Source organism: Eptatretus burgeri, chromosome 2 (genome assembly GCF_056783735.1).
Source record: "Eptatretus burgeri isolate ZD-2024b chromosome 2, Ebu_testis_v1, whole genome shotgun sequence".
Classification (NCBI taxonomy): Eukaryota; Metazoa; Chordata; class Myxini; order Myxiniformes; family Myxinidae; genus Eptatretus; species Eptatretus burgeri.
Window position 1 is genome coordinate 7,159,808 of NC_140962.1, and position 23,931 is coordinate 7,183,738.

Consider the following 23,931-nt stretch of genomic DNA (forward strand, 5'->3'; position numbering starts at 1 on the left):
GTAACCAAGTCATTCTGTCTGATAGTCGTATGATGAAGCTCTTTAAATAAAATAAAAAAACCAAGTCACCAGGATGGAAGACATCGGCTGGTGATGTACTAGTTGTGGGACTGCTCTCGCCACGCGATGCTGGTGAAACGGTGCTGCAATCAAACACCTCTGGACCTTGAGACACCTGTCAAGCAAAACCAACAGTTGTGAGGATTTCGATCTTGTGCGGTAGTTTTCAAAGTGACTTCCCATCTACCAGCTGAACTGCATGAGCATACAAGCAAATTCCCACTGGTTGAATACATGTTCAGGTCACACACGTAAACCCATTGTCTGGTAACTTCAACAATAATAGTTGTCTGCACGTTCTCAGTCAGTTTGCTGGCACTACTTGCCAATTAATTTTAAACCCAAATTCAACTCACCATCACATTGAGGTAAAGGCCATTTAGCCCATCATGCCTGGTAAACTCTGTCGTGTCAAATTGTTGCTTGTGTCTGTCAAGGCTTCAGCGACACAACATTTAGGCTTCAGGGCCCACATCTAATATGCAATCTCTCTTTTTTTTTTTTCCCCCCTGGGTGTCCTCTTATGCTTTCCTTCGATTATACTTCCACTTTCATTTGTGGTTTTAATTACCCTGCTTTTTGTCTTGGTCATGTCAGTCTGTCTCCATTCGACAGAATTGGGGATCCACAAAAAAGGAATCCAGTCTGGAGAGAATGACAGCTCAAGACTGTTAACTCTTCCTAGTCTATACCCCCACATGCATCCCGCAGCCAACGCCGCATGTCCTGGCAGCCCCACCATGCACCACCAACTATTCATCTCCTCGCCCTCACAGTGTGGCACACCAATATTTGAGGTGTCTGTTCTAGCATTCCCGATCTCTCCGTTCAGGTTATTCTCTTGTTCCACTTTTACAACCCCCCCCCGTCGCCCCACCTCCTCGATCTGGAGGCCCACATCCCTGTTGCTCATTGCCATTGCTGATACTAACACCTCCAAACCCTGTGCAATACCACTGGCTGTGTATACCTCTCCACAACCACCTAATTTTGTCTGTGTTTGCCTCCAAATCTCACAACAAAAGTTTCTTCTTCGGAAACTGTGTTGAGGCGCCTCGGGCGGTCGGTGGTGTGGCTCCCCTGGTTCGTTGTTCCTGGTTAGTCTTTCTTGCTGCTCGTCGCCTGCCTCGGATCTGTTTACCTGCCTCGGGTCTGTTCACCTGCTGTTGCTTGCTCGCCTGTTTGCTCCTCGTTTGTCGTGCTTGCTTTGACGTCTCCTGCAGCGGGTGGGGCCTCATCCTGCACATGGGCGCGTCCTGGCCAGTGGCTTCGGCCTGTGCATGGATGCCTCCCCATGATCCAGTCTGTGGTGCTGGCTTAAGCCGCTGTCACACCTTGATGTTTTAGCCAGCGTATGGCAAGGTATCAAAATGTATGTAAAACGCTGGCGTACGCTGAACTATTGATGCTTTTTTCTAGTTTTGGACGTATTCATAACGAGTTGGACGTATGCATAACGTATTAGTAACGTACACAGAACGTTTCGATAATATATATATATATATATATATATATATATATATATATATATATATATATATATATATATATATATATATATATATATATATATATATATATATATATATATATATATATATATATATCTTATACCAATGAATGCTGAGCGTGTTGTCGGCGTTCACAACCTATGCCCAACGATAGTCTAACTTATGCATAGCGCGGCAGCGTATCGCCGACGATCACGTGGCGGAGCCTATTAAAAAAAGGCTGCGGCTCGACGATTCAAATCATAACCGCACTAGACATCGAAGTTTCAAGCCGCTGTCACACCTTGACGTTTTAGCCAGCGTATGCCGACGTACGAAAAATTTGCCGAATACGCTGGCACACGTCGAATACTTTATGGGTAAGTTTTGCATACGTTAAGAGCACGCTGGCATATGTCGTAGTACACTAAGTACGTCGACAAATTTTCAGCATGTTGAAAATTTTTCGACGTATCCAGCGTATGACTCGCACGTTCCGCATACGCTGGCCATAAGTTGTAGGCACGTTGCGCGATCGTTGACACACGTCGACACACGTTACTTGTAAGTTACTCATAAGTCGAAACACGTCGAGGTAATGTTTAGCGTACCCGAAACTTATTTCTAACCTATGAGTAACGTGCTTTGAACCTATGAGTAATGTGCTTTGAACCTATGTGTCACGTATCTCCAACGCATATTGACGTATGTAGATGTATTTGACGGCTTCCGGATGACCACAGAACTTACTGAACGTGTAACTAACTTACAGCTACCGGATAATGGCATATTGGCAGCGTTTAGGGGAATTGGTATATAAAAATGGGCTTCACAGGAGGAACCCGTCAGTGTTCCAGACTCCATGGTTTTTGTTTTTCCTTCGGCATGACGTGATGTTGACACTTCGATTTCTAGTGCGGTTATGATTTAAATCGTTGAGCGGCAGCCTATTAATTATATTATAACCGCACTAGAAATCGAATTGTCAACATCACTGTCATACCGAAGAAAATAAAAAAAATAAAAACCATAGAGTCTGGAACACCGACGCTAACCATTACCTCGACGTGTTTCGACTTATGAGTAACTTACAAGTAACGTGTGTCGACGTGTGTCAACGATCGCGAAACGTGCCTACAACACGTTACTCATAGGTTAGAAATAAGTTTTGGGTACGCTAAACATTACCTCGACGTGTTTCGACTTATGAGTAACTTACAAGTAACGTGTGTCGACGTGTGTCAACGATCGCGTAACGTGCCTACAACTTATGGCCAGCGTGTGCGGAACGTGTGAGTCATACACTGGCATACGTCGAAAAATTTTGAGCATATTAAAATTTGTCGACGAGCTTGGCGCACTACGGCGTATGCCAGCGTGCTCTTAACATATTCAAAACTTACCCATAACGTATTCAACGTGTGCCAGCGTTTTAGACAAATTTTTCATAGGTCGGCATACGCTGTCTAAATCGTCAAGGTGTGACAGGGCCTTTACCAATGGGGGTGATCTGTCTTGCAGCAACGACCCGCACATGGTCATGACCCGATTTGCAGCAGTGGTTACCCACGGGCACGACGACACTTGCAATACTAACGTTTGTCTTTGGATATTTAGAGTGGTTCTTCACAACTATCTACATAGTTTAATTTAATTGATAGTATTTAATTCCTGTTAACTATATAAATTGTTGTTTTATTGCTGTTTAAGATGTTTTTATTTAGTAACGCGCCATGAGCATCATTACTTGACGGACACCGATGCGCTATAAATGTTCATTATTATTATGTGGTATATTATATATTATTATGTGGTATACTGTCCACATAGATGATGATGATTGACCACATAATAATTATGACTCGATATACCTCTATTTCATCTACGGTGATTTCAACTGTGACCATATCAGGTGCCGAGGTGTCAGCTTTGTAGCAACCACAAATGGTATTTCAGTGAAGGCCTTCTGCGACTCTGAGTCTGACCCAATTTGTGAGTCTGTCCTTCGACTTTCAAACCCGGATTTCTGCAAATGGTACATTCTCCCTCCTCGATATAGTAATGACTAACTTTCAATACAACCTCTTCTGTTCCTCTATTGCCCCATCTTGGCTCGTCTGACCACTTCATTGTCAAAGCCAATATCTATGTGGCACGTCATCAATGATGCATAATATAGATGTTCGTACAGGCCAACTGGTAGGGATTACAATCTGCCCCATCACAAAAAGATAAGGCGACCATCTCCATCACACCTGAATTCACCTGGGAATACTTTCCCAAAAGCTTACTTTGTCTCAAAAACCAGTTATCCCATCACACCTGCAACTATCCTATTCTTCCTATAGGCCCTGATACACCAAATCCTGTGCGGCGGAGGTTGCGGTCAAGCAGCTTGCTTTCTCAACAAGTAAAGATATCCCAACCGAGGGCAACTTTAGTTCATTTCGTAAGGCTCACAAGTGTGTCCATCCTGAGGCATACCAGATAACACAATCTTGAAATATTTAGGCTGAACTCTCCAACCAGTCTCCTTCCTTCAAGTCATGGTGGCGGCTTGTTAAGTCCATCTCTGGCATACGCTCCCACTCCATCTCATCCCACACCTCAAATGGCATTATTACAGACGCTGCCTGAGAAAAAGCAAAATATTGAAACTGTGTTTGCCTCCAAATCTCGCATACCCAAACCATCACTCTCTGTGCTAATCTTACCCCCCTTGCAACCACTGTCTACTGGACTTTGTATCCTTCTCACTTAAGAAGGTAGAGAAAGTTCTGTCCAGCCTTGCTTCTGCTTCGGAGACTGGCCCAGATGGCAGCAGTGCTCATGTTCTTCTTGCTATGGCATTCTTGCTTCCCCTTTGTCTGTCCTATTCAATCTGTCCTTTGGCCGCCTCCCATCGGCCTGGAAATCAGCAAACATCACTCCCGTCCACAAGAAGGGTGCAAAATCAGATCGTATCAAATAAGACCAGAAAGCTTACTTACAATTACAAGTAAAGTCATGGAATCCATAATTGCTGTTGATGTCAAGTCTGTTTTGCAGCCAAACAACCTGATTTGCGACCATCAGTTTGGATTCCTTATGCTCACTAAACTTTGGACATGCTGCTGTTCTTCTCTCATATAGTCGAATTGGAGCAGCAATTGCTGGAGTTGGAATAATAGTCAAATCTTCCTTACTCAACAACCTTATGTCAATCACCAAAATATCAGATCGGATTGTAAGAGCAATATTTAAAGAGAACCCAAAAACATATGTTGTATCATGCAACTCTCCAATGAACGTCAGTGCTGTATCAAGCATGGAGGAGATCTATGAAAGCCTAAACCGGATAGTGTCATCTATCCATAAACATTCTTGTCGTATGTTGGAGGGGATTTTAATGCTCAGGCGTCGAACGGCATTTCTTACCATAGCTACACCAACACAAACGGACAGTTCCTTCCTGATTTCACCCATCGGCATGACCTTTTAATAACCAACATTCTCTTTGAAAAATCCAAATCAAGACTCTGGACATTCCATGCACCAAACAAAACCACATCTCAAATTGATGTCATCTCATGTCGTAAAAGATGGAGTAACAGTATCATGGATTCTCAAGCTCACTCTTCATCAGACCCTATTGGCTCCGATCACAGAATTGTTTGCGCAAAGATAAGGCTTAGTGTCAGATCAGAAAAGAACACAAACAGGTCCAGACTTCATTGGGATAATGAAGCCTCCCGAATTGAAAATCAAATTTCTCCTGAATGGGATATATGAGAAAGAAATCGGTCAAGCACATATATAAAGATTTTGTTGATATATGTAATAAAGTTGGTTCGACTATATTGCCACCACGAAAACCTGTGAAAATTAGTGTTCAAGGAACTGCTGAAGTATATGCTGTCCATGATGCTGTCCTCAATGCACAACCTGGCACTGTACCTACAACACAAGCTGCATTATGTGATATGTACGATGAAGCCCAGGAAAAGCGGTTTCACAATATTCTGGGGGGCTTTAACAAGGGGGAAATCGATCAACGCACTCTGTGACGCCTGGAACCGAGTGAAACATCTTTCTGGAAAGAAATCTAAAACTGTTTTTATCCAAGGTGAGAATCGCGTAGATTCCTGGAAAACTCATTTCCAAAAACTGCTCTCTTCTGATAAATGTCAGCATGTCCAATAATCCAATCGATCCCATTTTTTTTAGGTGAACTCCAACATTACTGCTGGCATCTTTTCATCGGTAGAACTTTGCACAGAAATGAAACAAATGAAACTTGGAAAAGCCCCCGGTCTTGATGGTATTCCAATCAAAATCTGGCAACTTCTGAAGTTAAGAAAAATCTTGCTGAAATTCTGCAACGAAACATACCTAGCTGGGAAAGTGCCCTCCAGAATAGGGGAAGGCAGGTATCGTACCAATACCCAAGAAAGGAAAGTTAGCACTTCCTGAAAACCACTGTGGAATAAGTTTAACTCAAACAGCAGCAAAAATATACAATTACCTCCTTCTTAACAGAATTCGCCCTGAATTAGAAAATATGCTACGCCCAAATCGAAATGGTTTTAGGCCCCTTCGATCGACATCTTCTCAGATCCTTGCTCTGAGGCGCATCGTTGAGAAAGTACGCGACCACTGGAAATAGGCTGTTATCTTCACAGACTTCAGGAAAGCCTTCGACTCCATTGACAGGAATAAGCTTTTCCAAATTTTACATGCATATGGCATCCCTGAGTTGATTGTGAAGGCCATACAAATTATGTATGAAGATACCTCTGCAGTGGTTTAACTCCTGAAGGAGAGACTGCACCTTTTCAAATCGACCATGGAGTTATTCAAGGTGACCCGCTCGCTCCTTACCTGTTTACTATTGCCTTAGACTATGCCCTAAGAACTGTGATTGAAGACTGGGATGGTTTAACTCTCTCCCGGCGTCGAAGTAGCAGACTGTCGCTGGAAGTCCGATAGAGAGAGTGAATGACTTTGAATACCTCGGCTCCTATACCAACACGCAGCATAACTTAGAACGCAGAAAAGCTCAAGCTTGGGCAGCGGTTCACATCCTCCATAAAGTTGGGAGATCTCCAATTCGCAGAGTAAGCTAAGGGTCTTCAAAACTACAGTTGAGTCGATCCTTCTCTATGGGTGTGAATCCTGGACTTTGACCCAAACATTGGAGAAATCACTGGATGGTATTTACACCCGATTGCTTCGAAAAGTTCTGAAGGTTTCTTGGCAAGACCACACCACGAATTGGGAATTATATGGCTCTTTGCTCCACATCTCTGCTCTTGTGAGGGAATGCCGTTTTCGCCTTGCTGGTCATGTGATGCGACATGAAGAACTTGCAAAGAAAGTTCTACTCTGGAGGCCTGAAGAACCACGGAGAAGGGATCGCCCCCTCACGAACTTGCGAGACATCATCGATAAGGACACCAGCTTGAGGGGAGTTGGTTTAATCAATGTTATGTCTCATCGAGAATCCTGGAAAAGATCTCATCATGCCACCACGATAAGTGGATGATATAAAAAATAAATAAAATAAAATTCTGTCTGTCCTTTGGCTGCCTCCCATCGGCCTGGAAATCAGCAAACCTCACTCCTGTCCACAAGAAGGGTACAAAATCAGATCGTATCAACGAAGACCGGTCAGCTGACTGACAATTACAAGTAAAGTAATGGAATCCATAACTGCTGTTGAGGTCAGTTCTGTCCTGTAGCCAAACAACCTGATCGTGACCATCAGTTTGGATTCTTTATGCTCACGAACCTCGGGGCAGGCTGCTGTTCTTCTCTCAGCAATGGTTGGAGGCTCTTAATCGCAATCAAGAGGTCAGGAGCATCTCCATCCTGCTTTGATTGCCAATCACTCTGCTGAGCCATAAAAAGCCGCTTTCATCCTGGATTTCTGACTTCCTCCACTGACACAATAATTGTGGTGCCATCATTGGAACCCTCCCTCCCTCCTGTCAGTGGAGGCTGGAGATGCCCAAAGCACTGTCTTGGGTCCAATCTTGTTTCCTCAACTGCATAAACGACCTCTGTGATGCTCTGGAAAATCTTCCCTTCCTTTTTGAAGACTCCACATTGTTTCACACAGTACCCCCATCCCACTCCAAGGCAAACTGTAACTGCATCACTCTCTGCTGATCTGGAATCGTTTAGATTGTGGTCTGATAAGTGGAACGTTTTCAGATTGCAGACAAGTTGATGGTATGATTTTTTTTTTAAACCGCCTCCTCTCCAGTATTGCTCCCTGTGCTCTCAGTCTTCTGATCATCCGCAGCAACTCCAGGAATGCATGTGTTCTTCCATGCAACCTCTCCTGCTTATTCCAGACTGACTGCACACCTCAACCCTTGTTCCTCCCTTCTCCAATCTATGGAACCAGCTTACTAGAGGATGGTCTTTGCCACTCTTCTCTCCAGAGCTTCAAAAGCAGGCAATGCACCACCACCTCGTGTCATCCCCCATCCTGATCCATGATATTTATTACCCCCGTTAACCCTTCCTGGTCGTTCATAGTGTTGCTTGTTGTGCCCAATTATTGTCTGCCTACCCGACTGCCAGTTCAAACTTTCTCTTCGTTCCAAGAGCCTCACTCTTGTGGGGGGGGGGGGCTCCCTCACATTTGCGGACATCGTACTGTGTGCGTCATACTACACCAGAAGGGCGACTGAAATGTTTTTAAATCCTCGATTCCATTCGTCTTCGTCTGTATGCAGCACAAGGCCGCGGGATAGCATCATTGGCTGAGGGCGTGGCTGTGTAGCTGATGCAGTGCCCTGCGCTGGTTTAGGTCAGTAATTTGGGATCTGTTAATGATGCCGGCGACAGCTCGCATACTCCAAACCATGGGATATTTAATGTCTGCCATCCGATGCCAGCAGACGGGACACCCGTTCAACGTCCATCCGAGAGCCGGCACACACATTGATGAATCACCGTGCCTGTGAAACACCGGGATGACAGTTTATACCTGGGTCTGGATTCGAACCCAGGTTAGACAGCAGCTTAGAGCGAGCATGCGTACCTCTAGGTCATCCTGCCAGCCCGTCAATTCAATTTATTACCAAGGAAAAGATAACCCACCAACGATACGATCCTCAAAAGTTCAGCTAATATGTGCGTACATAATAAATAGACACCCCCCCATGGTGAATTCTTTATAATCGCCTTACCTACCCGGGAATGACAGCGTCCGCTGTAGCTGATCTCCGTGTCGTGGATGCACGGGCATTCCTGCAGGAGAGAAACACTGGATCCGTTTCACACTTTCACCTCGACCAAGTACCTGTGGCAGTGACATATAAACCCACAGCACAACGACAAACAAGAGATAGTGTATATTAAAATAACAACTCATCAGCCATGAGCTGGGAATCCCTTTTCATCACCATAAATGGACTCGGCGTGCCATCGCTCATTCCCACTTCATTTCCCATCATTACCTTCGCAAACTTTGTTGTGATCGCTGTGTATTTATTTATTTATTTATTTGTGAATATGTGTGTTTGTTTGTTTGTTTGTTTGTTATTCGCATAACTCCAAAAGTATTGAACTGAATCGCAGCAAATTTTGTGGGATGATTGGTTATTATCCGAGGACCATTTGATTAGATTTTGGGAGCGATCGGGTCAAAGGTCAAGGTCATGAAAAGGTCAAAATCGTCTTTTTACCATAGCGCGGTCAATTTGTATCCAATTTGCATGCAACTAATGCCAAAATGTTCAGAATTCAATGCCCCATCTTGTGATATGTGACATGACACAATGAAGTAATAACCCTTATTAGCGGTTGGGAGACAAAGGTCAGGGCGGGGGGGTCAAGACGGCAAAATGTGCGGTTTTAGTTATAACACGGTCAATTCTTATCCGATTTGCATGAAACCAACACCAAAATGTTGACTGTTCTGTTCCCCACACTCTAATACCAAGTACAAAATTAAGAGTACAAAGGTCAAGGTCGAGGTCATGAAAAGGTCAAAATCGTCTTTTTACCATAGCGCGGTCAATTTGTATCCAATTTGCATGCAACTAATGCCAAAATGTTCAGAATTCAATGCCCCATCTTGTGATATGTGACATGACACAATGAAGTAATAACCCTTATTAGCGGTTGGGAGACAAAGGTCAGGGCGGGGGGTCAAGACGGCAAAATGTGCGGGTTTTAGTTATAACACGGTCAATTCTTATCCGATTTGCATGAAACCAACACCAAAATGTTGACTGTTCTGTTCCCCACACTCTAATACCAAGTACAAAATTAAGAGTACAAAGGTCAAGGTCGAGGTCATGAAAAGGTCAAAATCGTCATTTTGCCATAGTGCGGTCGATTTTTATCCAATTTGCATGCAACCAATGCCAAAATGTTGTGAATTCAATGCACAATCTTGTGATATACGATATGACACAGGAAATTTAATGTTTTTAAGCCATAACACATATGAGATGGCAGATGTGGTATGGGATTAAATACCCTCACAATCAACGGTTTCTGGGGGGGGGGGGCAAAATGTAGCGTTGGCGAAGGTAGGCGCTCTACTGAGTGCCCGTTCTAGTTGATCATGGCTTGACCCTCCACCACCCCTATTTTATAACCCTCCTCCTCCTACTCTTCCTCTTCCCCCACCGGTAAGCGACAGCGGGACGCCAGCGTCTCTTCGACCTTGTCGTACAAAGCCCACGAAGGCGCTCGTGGTCCGGCGCTCTCCCGACCCTTCCTCACGAACCGGTACCGGTCGAGCAAGTTCTTCCAGCGGTTCATGATGGCGTCCGTGGAGTACGCCACCCCGCGGCTCGCCATCTGCACACGCACAGACTCGAAGATGCTCCGCTTGCGCTCTCGGCGTGCGTCCAACCGTCTTAGCACCCGGAGATCCCGCATGGCGTCCAGCAGCAGCACCGTGTCCTCATGGAGCCAGTCAGTTCGGGGTCGGCGTTTGCGCAATTCCTGGGCTCCTGTGACGGCAGCTCCTGCTCGTATTCGATGTGGCTCCATGCTCGTATTCCTATATGATTAGCTGCGTGATGGCGTCATGGGTCGCAATTACATGCTGGTCACAATTACATGGCGTGATTACGTCATTCAAACCTGCAGAGCTGTTTGCAATACAGCTGTTAGGGAGAATGCATTTCGCTCCATTGTTCATCACCATCTGTTCGGGGTGTCACAATAACAATGCGACGCAATGAAACAAAGCAGGTTTATTGTGCCTTTGCAACCAAAATAAGACTTTGAAGCATTAAAAACAAATTAAGTGCAATTCAGACAAGTGCTAAAAGTTGGGTAAAGGTGCACATAACTTAAAACTTACTGCAGTTAAAACATTGCACAACCATCAGCAGAAGATACTGCTTATTATAGCACCATAAACTACAAGTAAAACTCTTGTAAATCCAGCTTGATAAATAGAACCATAAAAGTGGAAGTTTTCACTGCAGACAGAATCTGCACAAACTACGCACGCACTCAAGAGCAATGGAACTTTGGAGAAATCTATTTATTACGTACACATGAAGGAAATGGCAGAAGGGGCCGGGGATATTGACAAAGTCAAATGAGAAAAAGAAGTGAAAATATCAGGAGAGTGTAGAAATAAAGGTCAGGTGGGGTGGGAGTGAAGGTCAAGAAGGGGCAGGAGGAAATGTCGGGAGTAACTGGCAGGAGTAACGGTCGGACGGGGGCAGGAGTAACGGTCGGGGGGGGGGGTCAGGAGTAACAGTCGGACGGGGCAGGAGTAACGGTCGGGGGGAGGGAGGTCAGGAGTAACGGTCGGGAGGGGCAGAAGTAAATGTTGGGAGCAACGGTCGGGAGTAAATGTCGGGAGTAAATGTCGGGAGTAACGGTCGGGAGTAACGGTCGGGAGTAACGGTCGGGAGTAACGGTCAGGGGGAGGGGGGTCAGGAGTAAATGTTGGGAGTAACGGTCGTGAGTAAATGTCGGGAGTAAATGTAGGGAGTAAATGTAGGGAGTAATGGTCGGGAGTAATGGTCGGGAGTAAACGTCGGGAGTAAACGTCGGGAGTAACATTAGGGAGGGGGGGCGGGAGTAACGGTCGGGAGTAAGGGTTGGGAGTAACAGTCGGGAGGGAGTGGGAGTAAATGTCGGGAGTAAATGTCAGAAGTAACGGTGGGGAGGGGGCGGGAGTAAATGTTGAGAGAAACAGTCGCGAGTAACAGTTGGGAGGGGGCGGGACTAAATGTCGGGAGTAACGGTCGGGAGGGGGCGGGACTAAATGTCGGGAGTAATGGTCGAGAGTAATGGTCAAGAGTAAATGTCGGGAGTAAATGTCGGGAGTAACGGTCGGGAGGGGGCGGAGGTAAATGTCGGGAGTATCAGTCAGGACGGGTGGGAGTAAACGTCGGGAGGGGCGGGAGTAACGGTCGGGAGTAAACGTCGGGAAGGGTGGCAGTAAACGTCGGGAGGGGTGGGCGTAAACATCGGGAGGGGCGGGCGTAAACGAGTAAATGTCGGGAGGGGCGGGAGTGAAGGATGGGACTATGGGGGAGTAAAGTTCAGGAGGGGTGGGAGTATGAAAGAGTAAAGGTCATGGAGGGGGAAGAGTAAAGGGAGTGAGGGAACGGTTGTGTTTAGATAGTGGTGGGGGGGGGGAGGGAAGGGGTGTGGGGGGGTGGTGTGAGGGGATTTAAAGATTCTGCCATATTTATGTACAGAATAAATAGATAGCCCGTTAACCCTATTGCAGACAATACAAAGCAGGGATTTTTCAGTAACTTGGAAATGAAAAAAGGCACCACATGGGTAGTAGTTTTAAAAGCGAGCTGAAAATGCTGACCAGACACTGCACAGTGCTCATTACGTAAATCACCCACTTTAGGCCTGAGGACAAGCCACTTCAGACGTTCCTTTGGCTGTCGGTCGCTGGTTGCTTTCATTGTGGAAGACAAAGGAGATGTCAGATTGAGCCTGTTTCAGAAAAGAATCCGGTAGGACATCAAGGTTGGCAGTACACACATGCTGCCAGCACTGCAACTCTGACATGGAAAGTTCTACTACAGGATTTTTCTTCTTGTGGAATCCTTGTCTGGCTTGGCAAGGCTGAGGCAAGGTCTGTTCTGTCTCTTTGGCTGCTGTAGATGCAAGAGTTTACATCATTCTATCAGTATCCAGACATGAGATGATTAAAAGTATTACGAAAATTATTTTTTTAACAAAAAAGAATAGCGATACAAAATGCATGTTCCATGATATACAGCTTACAGAGTTGTATCATTTGGTGAAGAGACCAAAGGGACCGCCCTCCGGAAGGTCCTGGCTTTGCAAGAGTGACAAATTTATTCAGACCCTTTAATTACAGAAACGTCTCAGGGACATTTCAAGAAAAATGAGCAAGTAATCAAAGTGCATCAATGATTAGAATTTGAAACAATAGTGAGCAAAGAAACAACATTGTGTTATAACGTTCTACAAAAATATTTGAATAGTCTCACTAAACGTTGCCAGCAAAGCCACAGATTAAACATTCAAGTGATAGGTCATGAGTAATCTTTTCAAGCAAGTTCAGAACTTCTCCATGCTGTAACTGAGCCCCACATCTTCAACAGCATTTAGAGAAGCTTGAGGCAGACGTTATTACGTGATCCATATACGCTGTGCAGTAATTACAGGCATAAATTGGAAATGCATCTCGCCACTCCCGAATATGGGAGGTCGGTGGTTTGATTCTGACCCTGGCTGAGTCACAACCAAAGACTTTAAAATGGTACGTGTTGCTTCCTTGCTTGCTGCTCAGCATTTCGAGGATGGAGCACGTACCAACCCCGTGGGTTGGCATGCCGTGGGGGAGAGGGGAGGGAGAGACATTTCCTTAATTGCTCCACTGACTACACAAAGAACTACAGAATTCATCGATTTTAATAAAATGATAATTTTAAAGATAGTTTTAAAAAATCCGGAAGTTTGGCACTGCTGAAGCAGCCTTGTACACCACTCTTATATATCATAACAAGTCGACGTTGCGTCGCAATTTAGGAGATGGTGGCTTTATTGATCACCATAGAACACAGCATCAATCAGCATCACACATAGGCATATCGGCGGCCTCTTCTTCACCCTGATACAGCATCCTCTCACATGCCACACCCACTTCCCAGGAGCTGTGCTTGACAGTTACTGTTACATACATCACCCGAGAGAACATATATCTAAGTACTGCGAAACTGGAGGTTCTTGGAAGTATTATGAAGGTGATTTGTGTTCTACAGTGTTCAAGTATATAATTCCATTTTAACAAAGGTTTAAAGAGGTTTAAAGGCATATAATAAAAATATTAATTCTGGGTTTTACTGCCGTTTTACCCAGTGTCTATTACATACACCGATCTAACATGTCACATAAGTTATTCGTACCTATTGTTTGTGTCCTTTATGACATCGTTAAAAACAGTACATTTCTTGCTTGGAAAATTTTTCAACTTTGTTTGACTGCCAGGCAGGCAGAGTAAAAAAAAAAAAAAATCTCACTCGTCTGTCAAAATACTGTTAAATGGCAAACCTGTATTCCGATTCATGTTCCGATTCGTGGTCAAAATATAACGTTCCATTTAAATAAGTTGATCCTCGATCATAAAACTGACAAGACAGACAGACGGACATGAACCAATTGCTGAACCCCGCTTTTCGCTTCGCGTGCGAGGGGTAAAAAAATGATGTCACAAGAGAGCATTCCCAGCACCCAGAGTGCACGGGAAAGTTATGTCACTTCCCCCAACATCACCCACTCTGTTTGTCTGACGTTTAAACAAAGTGAAGTCCAGTATTGTCTGATGTCTCTGTCTGCATGATTTGTGTAACTGTTCTTCCATAAGCCTTAGAACCCACTAAAAAAAGGTTTTGAACCCTAACCATAATCGCATAATCATATTAGTTCACAAACCTTGGATATGCTGCTGGTTTTCTCTCAACAATGAACAAAGGTCCAGAATCCCAAACAAGAGCAAGGATTTTTCAGTATCTTTTTACTTTGGCCTGTTGGTGCGACTCTGAACCGATGGCTCATATGGGGAACCCAGGTTCAAAACCCATGCACTATACTATATGTATGTGTCCTTTATTAATGGATTTGTAATTTATGTAAAAGTACACTGATGTCAACATCAGCTCCGACCACTCCTGAGCAGATTATATGGCCTCAAAAGCGGCTGCAGACTGGGCGCCCTCTGTTGTGCTATGTCTGTCCTTCTTGATATGCGGTGTCCACATCCATGCCATAGCCTAAAATTGGCAAATTTAGAACATCTCAATGCAAACAAGAAGAGATCTTTATCCGGAGCCCAATGGAGTATTGTGTTGCACCTTCCGCTCGATAATGACACATTAATTATTTCAAAATTTAGCCTCTTCCAAAATGGAGAGAATCATCAGTTCTTCATGCTTTTATAAAAGGGGATAGGTTATTGCTAAAGGGTGTTTTAGCATTAAGAATTTTACAAAACATGTAATGATCTTGACAGATATTTAAACTTGGTTCCAGCCATATAAAACAGCATTGAATCTCCAGTGTAAATGAACGTTTAAAAACTCATAAGAAATGTCATCAATAATACCATTTCATTTTACATTTTATGTGTTTTATACCAATCTTAAAGATCTTGAGATAACTGAAGGAATAGTGATGTGGGCTGACAGATATAGTGAGAATATATCACCTGCAGGATGTCCATCACCAGAACAAGTGCAAGCAAGCATGGTGTGTGTGGCGCAGTCCGTGGAAGTGTCCAATAAAAAGAGGTGTCGCAAGTCATCAGCCGAGAAACGCGTGTGCTCGGTCTCACCCCCAACATTGACCACGCTCCCCGAAAGGGCCTGCTTGGTCACCTGCCTTTGGTACATCTTCTCCTCAATAGTACCTGCACAGTTAGAGATAGGCAGTCCAGATGAAGATTATGATGTTGTAATCAATCCTTCACTTCCCTTATGACTAGAGATAATAAAACCAAAATTAATATAGAATGCAAATCTTTACACAAATGGGAGATTCTCCCAATGGGAATTTTTTTTTTTTTTTTTTTTTTTTTTTTTTTTTTTGTATACCTTGGTCGAGGCTCGTATGAGAGCTAACACACAACTCACAGCAAGGAGGCATGAGACAAGAGGGGCGGGAGTGGAAGGGACAAAACATTGGGGAACAGACACAGGTGAACTGTGGAAGGGAGAGGGATGGGGATGGGACGGGGAACATGGCGAGGGGAAGATGGACATTAAAGGGACTTTCAGGAAGGAAAGCAGGAGAATTGAAGGAAGTGGGCTTGGGTGGATTATCGGGGGTAGAAAAGATCGAGGATTTGGATGGGGGAAGATAAGAGGTGGTGGTGAACAGCTGTTTTGAAAGCCTGGAGGGAAGAATGGGAAAGAATAGAGTGAGGAAGTTTATTCCAAAGGCGGGAAAAAAGAGGAATGAAAGAGTGAAGATGAGCAGTGATTCGTGATTTTGGTAGTTTTACCAGAAGGGGGTTGTTGGCGGACCTTGAGCGCCCTGTGGAAATGTGGTTGGGACAAATCACAGAGAGAGCACCGGGGGCAAGGCTGGAGAGGAGTCGGTAGAAGACAGAAAGACCACCGACCAACCTGCGGTGATTGAGTGAGAGGCCCAAAGACTCAGCTTCATTGCGGGAGATGCCAATGATCTTAAAAGCCCTGGTTTCGACAGCGTGAAGTCGAGAAAGGTGGGAGGCAGGAGCACCAGCCCAGAGGGGAGAGCAGTACTCCATCAGGCTACGGACAAAAGCTTTGTAAGTGGTCAGGAGCTCAAGAGGGCCGAGGAAGGACTTTGCACGACGGAGGATTCCCAGTCGGCGACTGGCTTTTGAGGCAAGGTTGGAAATGTGACTTTCCCAGGAAAGGTCATGGCAGATAGTGAGACCCAGAAGCTTGAAAGAAAAGACTTCTTCCAGAGGATTGTTGAGAAAGTGGATGGGGGGGTTTTGTAAACGGTCCTTTCGAAGAGACATAGTGAGAGTGTGAGATTTGTCTGGATTGAAAGACATGTTCCACGTGTTGGACCAGTTTGTGATTTTATCCAGATCTGCAGTGAGCGAAGAAGCTGCTGCTTGCCGGTGTGAGGGATGACAGATGGTACGGCAGAGGGTGGAGTCATCGGCAAAGAGAAATAGAGGATTTTCCAGAGAGTCCGAGAGATCATTGATGAAAACCAGAAAAAGAACAGGGCCCAGAACGCTACCTTGAGGAACTCCAGCCTGCACAGGAAGAGGGGATGAAAGAACTCCATTTAGGGCCACACGTTGACTGCGACAGGAGAGGAAGTCTGCGAGCCATGAGTGGAGATGGCCTTGAATACCATGGGAAGAGAGTTTGGTGAGTAGGGCAGGGTGCCAGACTGTGTCAAAAGCACGTGATATGTCCAGGGATACGGCTCGGATTTCCTGTCTGGCATTGAGGACCTCCATCCATTGATGGGAGAGCAGTAGCAGCATATCTAGGGTAGAGTGACCTGGTCTGAAACCAAATTGATGATTGGTGCGACTGGGTAAAGTGGGTAGAGATAGTGATGGGTTTGGGACACAAGATTTAGCTGCAAACACCGAGTTTAGACATTCAGCTTTATCACGTGTGGAATCAGCAGTGCGGCCATTTGAGGTAAGGGAGGGGATGGAGGGGGAACATACACCAGAAACAGATTTGATTAAACGCCACCAGGATTTTGAGGAGGGAGAGAGGTTTGAGAGTTCAGACTTCAGATGAGAAAGATGTTGTTTTCTGGCTCTCCTGAGGGTAGATACACACTTGTTCCGAGCTTTGTGGAAAGAACTGAGATTTTATTGGTTTAAATTGCATTAAATTATATCTATTTGAAGGTGGGGAAAGAAGAGGGAGAAGCTTCATCCCAGATACTGAAGCAACCTACATTTGTGACATCACGCTTGAAGGTGGGTCACTTATGGAAACGTCATGAGAAATTCTGCGAAAATAATTACCGTGTTGAAGTAAAAAGCATATTAAATATATTTTGTACTAATACACTGAGGACACCCCTTACACATGAATATCCATCCGATATTACATTTAAAGCATACGTCTGCTTTTAGTAATAATTATTTGTAATGGATTAATCAAACTGACTGAACCTATGTAATTACCTGCAACTATAAATGAGTTCCAGTGGAAACTTAAATGCACCAATTACTACGTGATTAATATAACTTTTACATATTCTGATTCAACTCGCAACTTAAAGAATATAAGTACATGGCTCTTTGTGTGAAAGGGCACTGGAGCAGCTGGTTCTCATTTGTGGTGTCAGTTGGAATGTGGGTATCACTCGAGGAATGCTTTGGATACTCAGATCTACGCTGGGAACATGTAGGGGAAGTTGTTCACATCCATATATCTGCACAGTTGTCTGTACTTTATTCCTGTTTGAACTTTGCTTCACCCAACCCTTATCCTCCTTTGACCTTGTATGAGCAATTGCTTGTGCTTTCCCATTCTTTGAACTTTGTTTCACCCACTTCTTATCCAATTTGAGGCCTCGAGCAAGCTACTCCTCCTTAACCAAGAGACAGACCACAGCTGTTTCTTACCTTATCTTGTTTGTTCAACCATCTCACTCTCTGTCACCCCCCCCCCCCCAACTTGTCCTTATTGAGTATAAAATAACTCTGGCTGGGGCATTTAGAGAGGCTTAGCGTTATTATGGTGCGTTCCTTTCTCCATGCATGTATGCTTAAGTGATTCAACTCTGTTATAATAAATTGTTAAAAGAACCTCGAGTGAGTTTTCTTCCACAACCATCTACTTTGATTAAAATGGGTGTAGAATACTTCCTTGTAGTTATTTACCTGTGGTCAAAAGTCGATAAATATGAACAGTTTTAGATTGCCCATCTCTCCACACCCGTGCCATAGCCTACGGTACAAAACAATATCGTTATTATTAGTGGCATCATCAAAATTGTTATAATAATAATAGTAATAAAAAAATAATGATGATGATTATGCAAATTGCACACACCTGAATATCGTTGGCAGGATTCCAATCAACATCAAATAGGACGAGTCGTGAGGCACCAACAAGGCTGAGCCCCACACCACCAGCTTTTGAGCTCAGCAAGAAGATGGAGGCAACATCAGGTGTGTTTGATACATGGGGAAAGTTGAACGTCTCCACGAGTCGTTGTCGCTGGGAAACGGGTGTGTGCCCATCCAGGCGCAGTGTGCCATAGCCCCAGGCAGTGCAGCATCGGGCCAAAACATCAAGGGCACGCGTTGAGTTGGACACCAGAACAATGCTGTTGTAGGGTGCCGGGTTAGTGCAACAGAATGGTCCGTCCCCTAGCAATCCAAGGGTCCCAAATTCAAGCTGTATGTAGCTCTAACTCCTAAGTTTTCATACAAAATTGTATTAGTTAATTTTATATCAACAGTAAAACATTTTACTACAAATGTAGTCTATTTAAAAATATATATTTAAAAACAAACAAACTGGTTTTCAGATCACTTTGAAGACAAACCCGACTCGATGAACTTCAGAGGTGAAATATATTTGACATTCACACTTCAAGAAAAGTCCAAAGCTCGTACCGTTCTCGTGAAGTACAACTGTGAAATGCATCGAGCAAGGCCTGCAGTACTCGCAGCTTTCCAGAGCGGCCCTCTGTCACTGCCTCAGGGTCAAAACCCAAAGGAAACTCCTCTTCTAGGCCATCATACAGGCTTCTGTCTTCATAATAGTCTTCTTCATTGTCACCTGTCACTTGCACTGCTTTATTGGTCATACCCTGCAGAAAAGCAACAATTAGCTGAGAGTAAATAAATTAAAAATATCTCAGCAATTTAAGGACAACATCAAAACCAAAACCATCACCACGAACAAGGACAATTGATATTTCGTCCAACACAATCTTCTTCATCTGCAGCTAATTAATAAGTCAATATCCAACGCCACTGTATAATCAGCTGGTTCTGATTCTGATGGATCACACTCTGTTGTAGAGCATCGGTACTGCCGAAGTAGTTTCTTGACAAGGGTTGCACTGGGTGTTTTGCCATTGCCTTCCAGCAGTAGTCAGGACAGGAATTTGTAATTTGGCCATGCTGCCGGCGATAGCTCGCCTACTCAACGCAAAACACACTGCGGGGTATTTAACGTCCACCAACCAATGCCCAGTTGAACGTCCATCCGAGGGACGACACACATTTGTTGATGAATCACGATTTTGCGTTAGGATTTGCCTGTCAAACAACGGGATCACGGTTCATAGTTTGGTTGAGATTTTGAGCCAAGGAAAGGCAGCGTACAGGTGGTTGTGTGTACCTCTAGGTCTAGGCCATCCTGCCAGCTCATTCAGCTGGTAATCAAGGAAAGAAAAATGAAGAGACCATTAGCTAAAGGCTCCTGGGGCAAACTGTTTTCAATCAATGTCAATTTTTCACATTTTTTCCTTCAAAAGCAAATGGAGCAGCATCTATATTGTTGCAGGCCAGCGGGGTCGGGTGAGAAGACCACTAGGTGGGGAAAGCTATGTCGATTCCCACCAGACTCCAGGAATTGTCGGCCGTCGCTCACGGATAATTCTGTGACTCGGCAGGTCGCTTTACCGACCGTGGAGGCCAATAACTCAACCGTGTGACCTAGGGTCCTCCCGCCCATGGAAATCGGGTTACTAATTAACCACGCGGTTTAACCACCGGGGAACCATGCCCTCGGTACGCCTTGTCCGAACCGGATCACTCTACCGGATCGGATCACCTTTCCGGATCGGATGCAGCCGAACAACACTGCCAAGGACGTACCGGCTAGAAGGAACGGACCGTTGGGAATAAAGACCCGGCAAAACCTGGATTCGAACCATGCTGGACTAATGAGGGAAAAGACAAAGGCGAGCTGGGAACATTCCTAATGAGAATTATTTATTAACAAAAAGTGAGGAAAAGCATGTGTCACAACAAAGGTTTATTGGGTGTGTAATGCAGGAAAAGATAAGAGGTGTGGGGTGCGGCAATTTTACAAGCAACTTACAACGCAGACACAGTGCAGACTTGACGTGAGATTAATAAAGCAACAATCACAACAATAAAAGATACTAGCGATACCCGTGCACATGCACAGGATAGCAGTACAACATCGCTGGTAGCAGATGCCAGACCGTACACGGGGAATGAAAAAATACGCATTGTGCAAAATGCAAGTGGTACTATGGAACGCCAAGACTTCCCAAACATTGTCGGCATGTCCGCTAAGTACCACAGCAATTTCATCGGGATCGTGTGACGCGAGCCGAGTTTTTAGTGTGCAAGCTTGGTATTATAATAGAGATTATACAGGCTTACTTAACGGACAGGCACCAACACTCTCAGACACACACTCAGACAAAGTGAACCCAATTGTGAAAGGGACTTTTGCAGCCATGGAGGGAGGGAGTTGAGGTTACTGTTTCTCGGTACCTGAGCGTTTCGGGGGAGGGATGCTCCGTGGTGCGGCAACCGACAATGGTTGAGTTGTTCGGACACAACCGTACGTGTGGAGATCGTGTCTGCAGGAGGAGCTCAAGTGGAGAAGAGTGGAGTCCAATGGGGGGAGCGAGGGATGAGCAGCAGGCAGGACCAGGCAAGAGGCCGTTCGTCGAGGTCGTGAGGTCGGAGATAAGGAACAGAAAGCGGGGCCAGACAGGAGGCTTGATCAAGAAGCAAGGGGTGGTTCGACATCGTGTCGGCGGAGACAAGTGGCAGGAACACTCACTCTCAATGACTCCTCTCCTTGCTTCTTCTTCAATACTCAAAAACCTCTCTCAATTCTCATTCCAACCAACTTGCAATTCTCTTCCCAACCAACTTGCAATTCTCTTCCCAACCCACCAACGACACGGAGGTCCGCGCTTTTTAGAACCCGGAGGTCGGGGAGGAGCCTTACCGAAACCTGACATCATTGTCCAAGCCGAGAATGCCGATGGGACCGGCCCTTCACGTGGTCCGCCTTTCTGGGCAGGGTTTCAGCCAGAGGCCGGCCTGGCCCGTCTACGTATGGCCTTGGGAAGATGGTTGGCGGTGCAACTTTAGCATTTGTCCAGCCGAACGTCGGGATTTTGCCTCTGAAAACGAGTCGCTGGGTAGACGGTGGTACGCTGTGGCCAGCGAAACGAGGGTAGCAAGCAAGATGATGGCACCGTGGATTGTAAAAGGAGGGAATAAAATAAAAGGGGAAAAATGATTTATTAATCCTAACTAATAGCCCATCGCAATGCACCCCCTTGCTTTCCCACTAAACAAAAGGTAGGGACCTAACGACACGTATATTAATGGAATAACTGACTCAGGACAACTATCTGTTGTATGCATGCGGTTCCGAGAACCGCAACACTAATATAATATGCTAAGGGGTTGCCCAAGTGCTTTATCTCCCTTGGTACACTGCTGGGTTTACACTTCCTTCTGTGGTCTCAGAGGCTTAATAATGACTTTCTCTTTTGTCATCGACAGTTATTAACTTTCCCTGGCATATTTTAGGCTGGTTTTTAATGGCAAAATGTGTTTGTATCACCTCGTGAATACCACCATATTGCTTCTGTAAAGATATAATATTATGGTTTCAGCTGTATAGTTGTTGATCTGCGATGCCCATCCAGAAAGCTGGTGCCCATGGTTTTACTTTCTTGTTTTTTTTTCATATTTAGTTAGTATATACTGTATAAAAGGCAAAATGTCAACAAATCAATAAATAACTGCATGGATAAGGGAGTGTAACCTGGGCAAATTAAGTGACCTGGGTAAATTTCAGAGGTTTCTCGTTTCATGGATTTCAGCTCGTTACATATATATTATACAAGACAATCAGTGTACAGTACTTGTATTCAATGAGTAATTATATGATAAGTAATTTACAATTGGCAAAGCAACACAACACATCAGGATATGAAGATGAAGTTACTACATTAGGAAACATGTGCTCAGATAGGAATGCGAAACAATGAAACTGACTCAGATCTCTGGTCAAAAACCAAACTTATTGCTTAACCTGGCAGTGTTCAATTTCAGAGAATCTCTAAATTCTCCTACTTCTCAGTCAGTCCCCTTTAGTTTCACCGATCATATAGGTCCAAAATACACAACCTTGTTTGCAGGCAGAACAATGGTGTCAACAAACCTGGCTTCTCATCCTGTAATGGGACAATGATAAATAGCAACACATGTTCGCTTTGTAAAATGAACAAGTGCGTGCATTTATTCTCAAGCACGTTAAAGTTTAACACTACCTTATCTGGATTTACAACTTTCTGATCAGTTCTCTTCTTTCAAAACATTGCCTCCTAGGCAGGACAGTCTCTGACACAATCTCTTATAAAGACAGCCTCAACTCTGGCTTTTCTTAAAAGCCATTCACAACATCGTTTCTAACACCTTACTACCTGAAAACGAAAAGGTTCACCTGATAATAGTTGGAAAGTTTCTGATTGACTTCAAATGTAACAAGTCCAAAACAACTAAATCCTGTTCCGCCAAATTAAAAACATTTGTTCATCAACTTCAACAAATAATTTGCAATAGTAATCTTTTATCTATCGATGAAGTGCTATATATTTAAACGAAGAAGTATGTTAAGGCCTATGAACTTAACTATTGACAAAACTAACCTGTTTCTGGTTAGAAAAAGGGAGGAAAAATTCCTAATCATAGCTGATATAAATTCCAAATCATCGGTGATATCAATTGAGAAAAATTCCTAATCATAGAAAAATTGCAAATCATAGCACAAATCCATCCATCCAGCCATCCATTGGGACCATATTCTGCACAAAGCATTGGTGCTGCCAAAGCAGTCTCCTGGGCTATTGGGCACAATTCTGGATGGGTCACCACTCCGACACAGGATACTCAAATGGCTCAATCATCCCAGCAAGCTGGTACTCATTTTGCGGACCTCAGAAGGATGACAGGCTGAGTCAACCCCAGTTGGTAGGAATTCAACAGCCGAGTGGGATTTGAACTCAGGATCCTAGGATCCCAAGCCAACCACGCAAACCATTAAGCCAACACCAGGCATATTGCAGATATCGATTTATAAAAATTCTTAATCAGAGCTGATATCGATAAAAACATTCTTAATCATAGCTGATATTGATTTATAAAAAGTCTTAAGTATAGCTGGTATTGATTTAGAAACTTTATTAATCAGAGCTGATATCGATAAAAATATTCTCAATCATAGCTGATATTGATTTAGAAAAAGTCTTAAGTATGGCTGATATTGATTTAGAAACATTCTTAATCAGAGCTGATATCAATAAAAACATTCTTAATCATAGCTGATATCGATTTAGAAATAGTCTTAAGTATCGCTGGTATTGATTGAGAAACATTCTTAATCAGAGCAGAAGTCGATAAAAACATTCTTAATCATAGCTGATA

The 23,931-nt window shown here is 44.2% G+C and overlaps 2 protein-coding genes across 4 annotated transcripts in view; both read right to left on the reverse strand.

The window, feature by feature from the left end:
- LOC147031330 (uncharacterized) overlaps window positions 1–10,550 on the reverse strand; it is a 46,621-nt gene extending 36,071 nt beyond the window's left edge. For all 3 annotated transcript variants that reach the window (XM_085861870.1, XM_085861859.1, XM_085861851.1), the window contains exons 1-3: window positions 10,182–10,550; window positions 8,736–8,792; window positions 70–175 (exon numbers count right to left, since the gene is read on the reverse strand). In XM_085861870.1, coding sequence (XP_085717996.1) covers window positions 70–175; window positions 8,736–8,792; window positions 10,182–10,550 — 532 coding nt within the window. The remainder of the gene's footprint in view (window positions 1–69; window positions 176–8,735; window positions 8,793–10,181) is intronic.
- A 191-nt stretch (window positions 10,551–10,741) lies between these two features.
- The window catches only part of RAD54B (RAD54 homolog B), a 50,121-nt gene continuing 36,931 nt past the window's right edge, over window positions 10,742–23,931 (reverse strand). The window contains exons 9-13 of the mRNA XM_085861732.1: window positions 19,111–19,307; window positions 18,542–18,818; window positions 18,370–18,436; window positions 15,220–15,420; window positions 10,742–12,643 (exon numbers count right to left, since the gene is read on the reverse strand). Coding sequence (XP_085717858.1) covers window positions 12,387–12,643; window positions 15,220–15,420; window positions 18,370–18,436; window positions 18,542–18,818; window positions 19,111–19,307 — 999 coding nt within the window. The 3' untranslated portion in view covers window positions 10,742–12,386. The remainder of the gene's footprint in view (window positions 12,644–15,219; window positions 15,421–18,369; window positions 18,437–18,541; window positions 18,819–19,110; window positions 19,308–23,931) is intronic.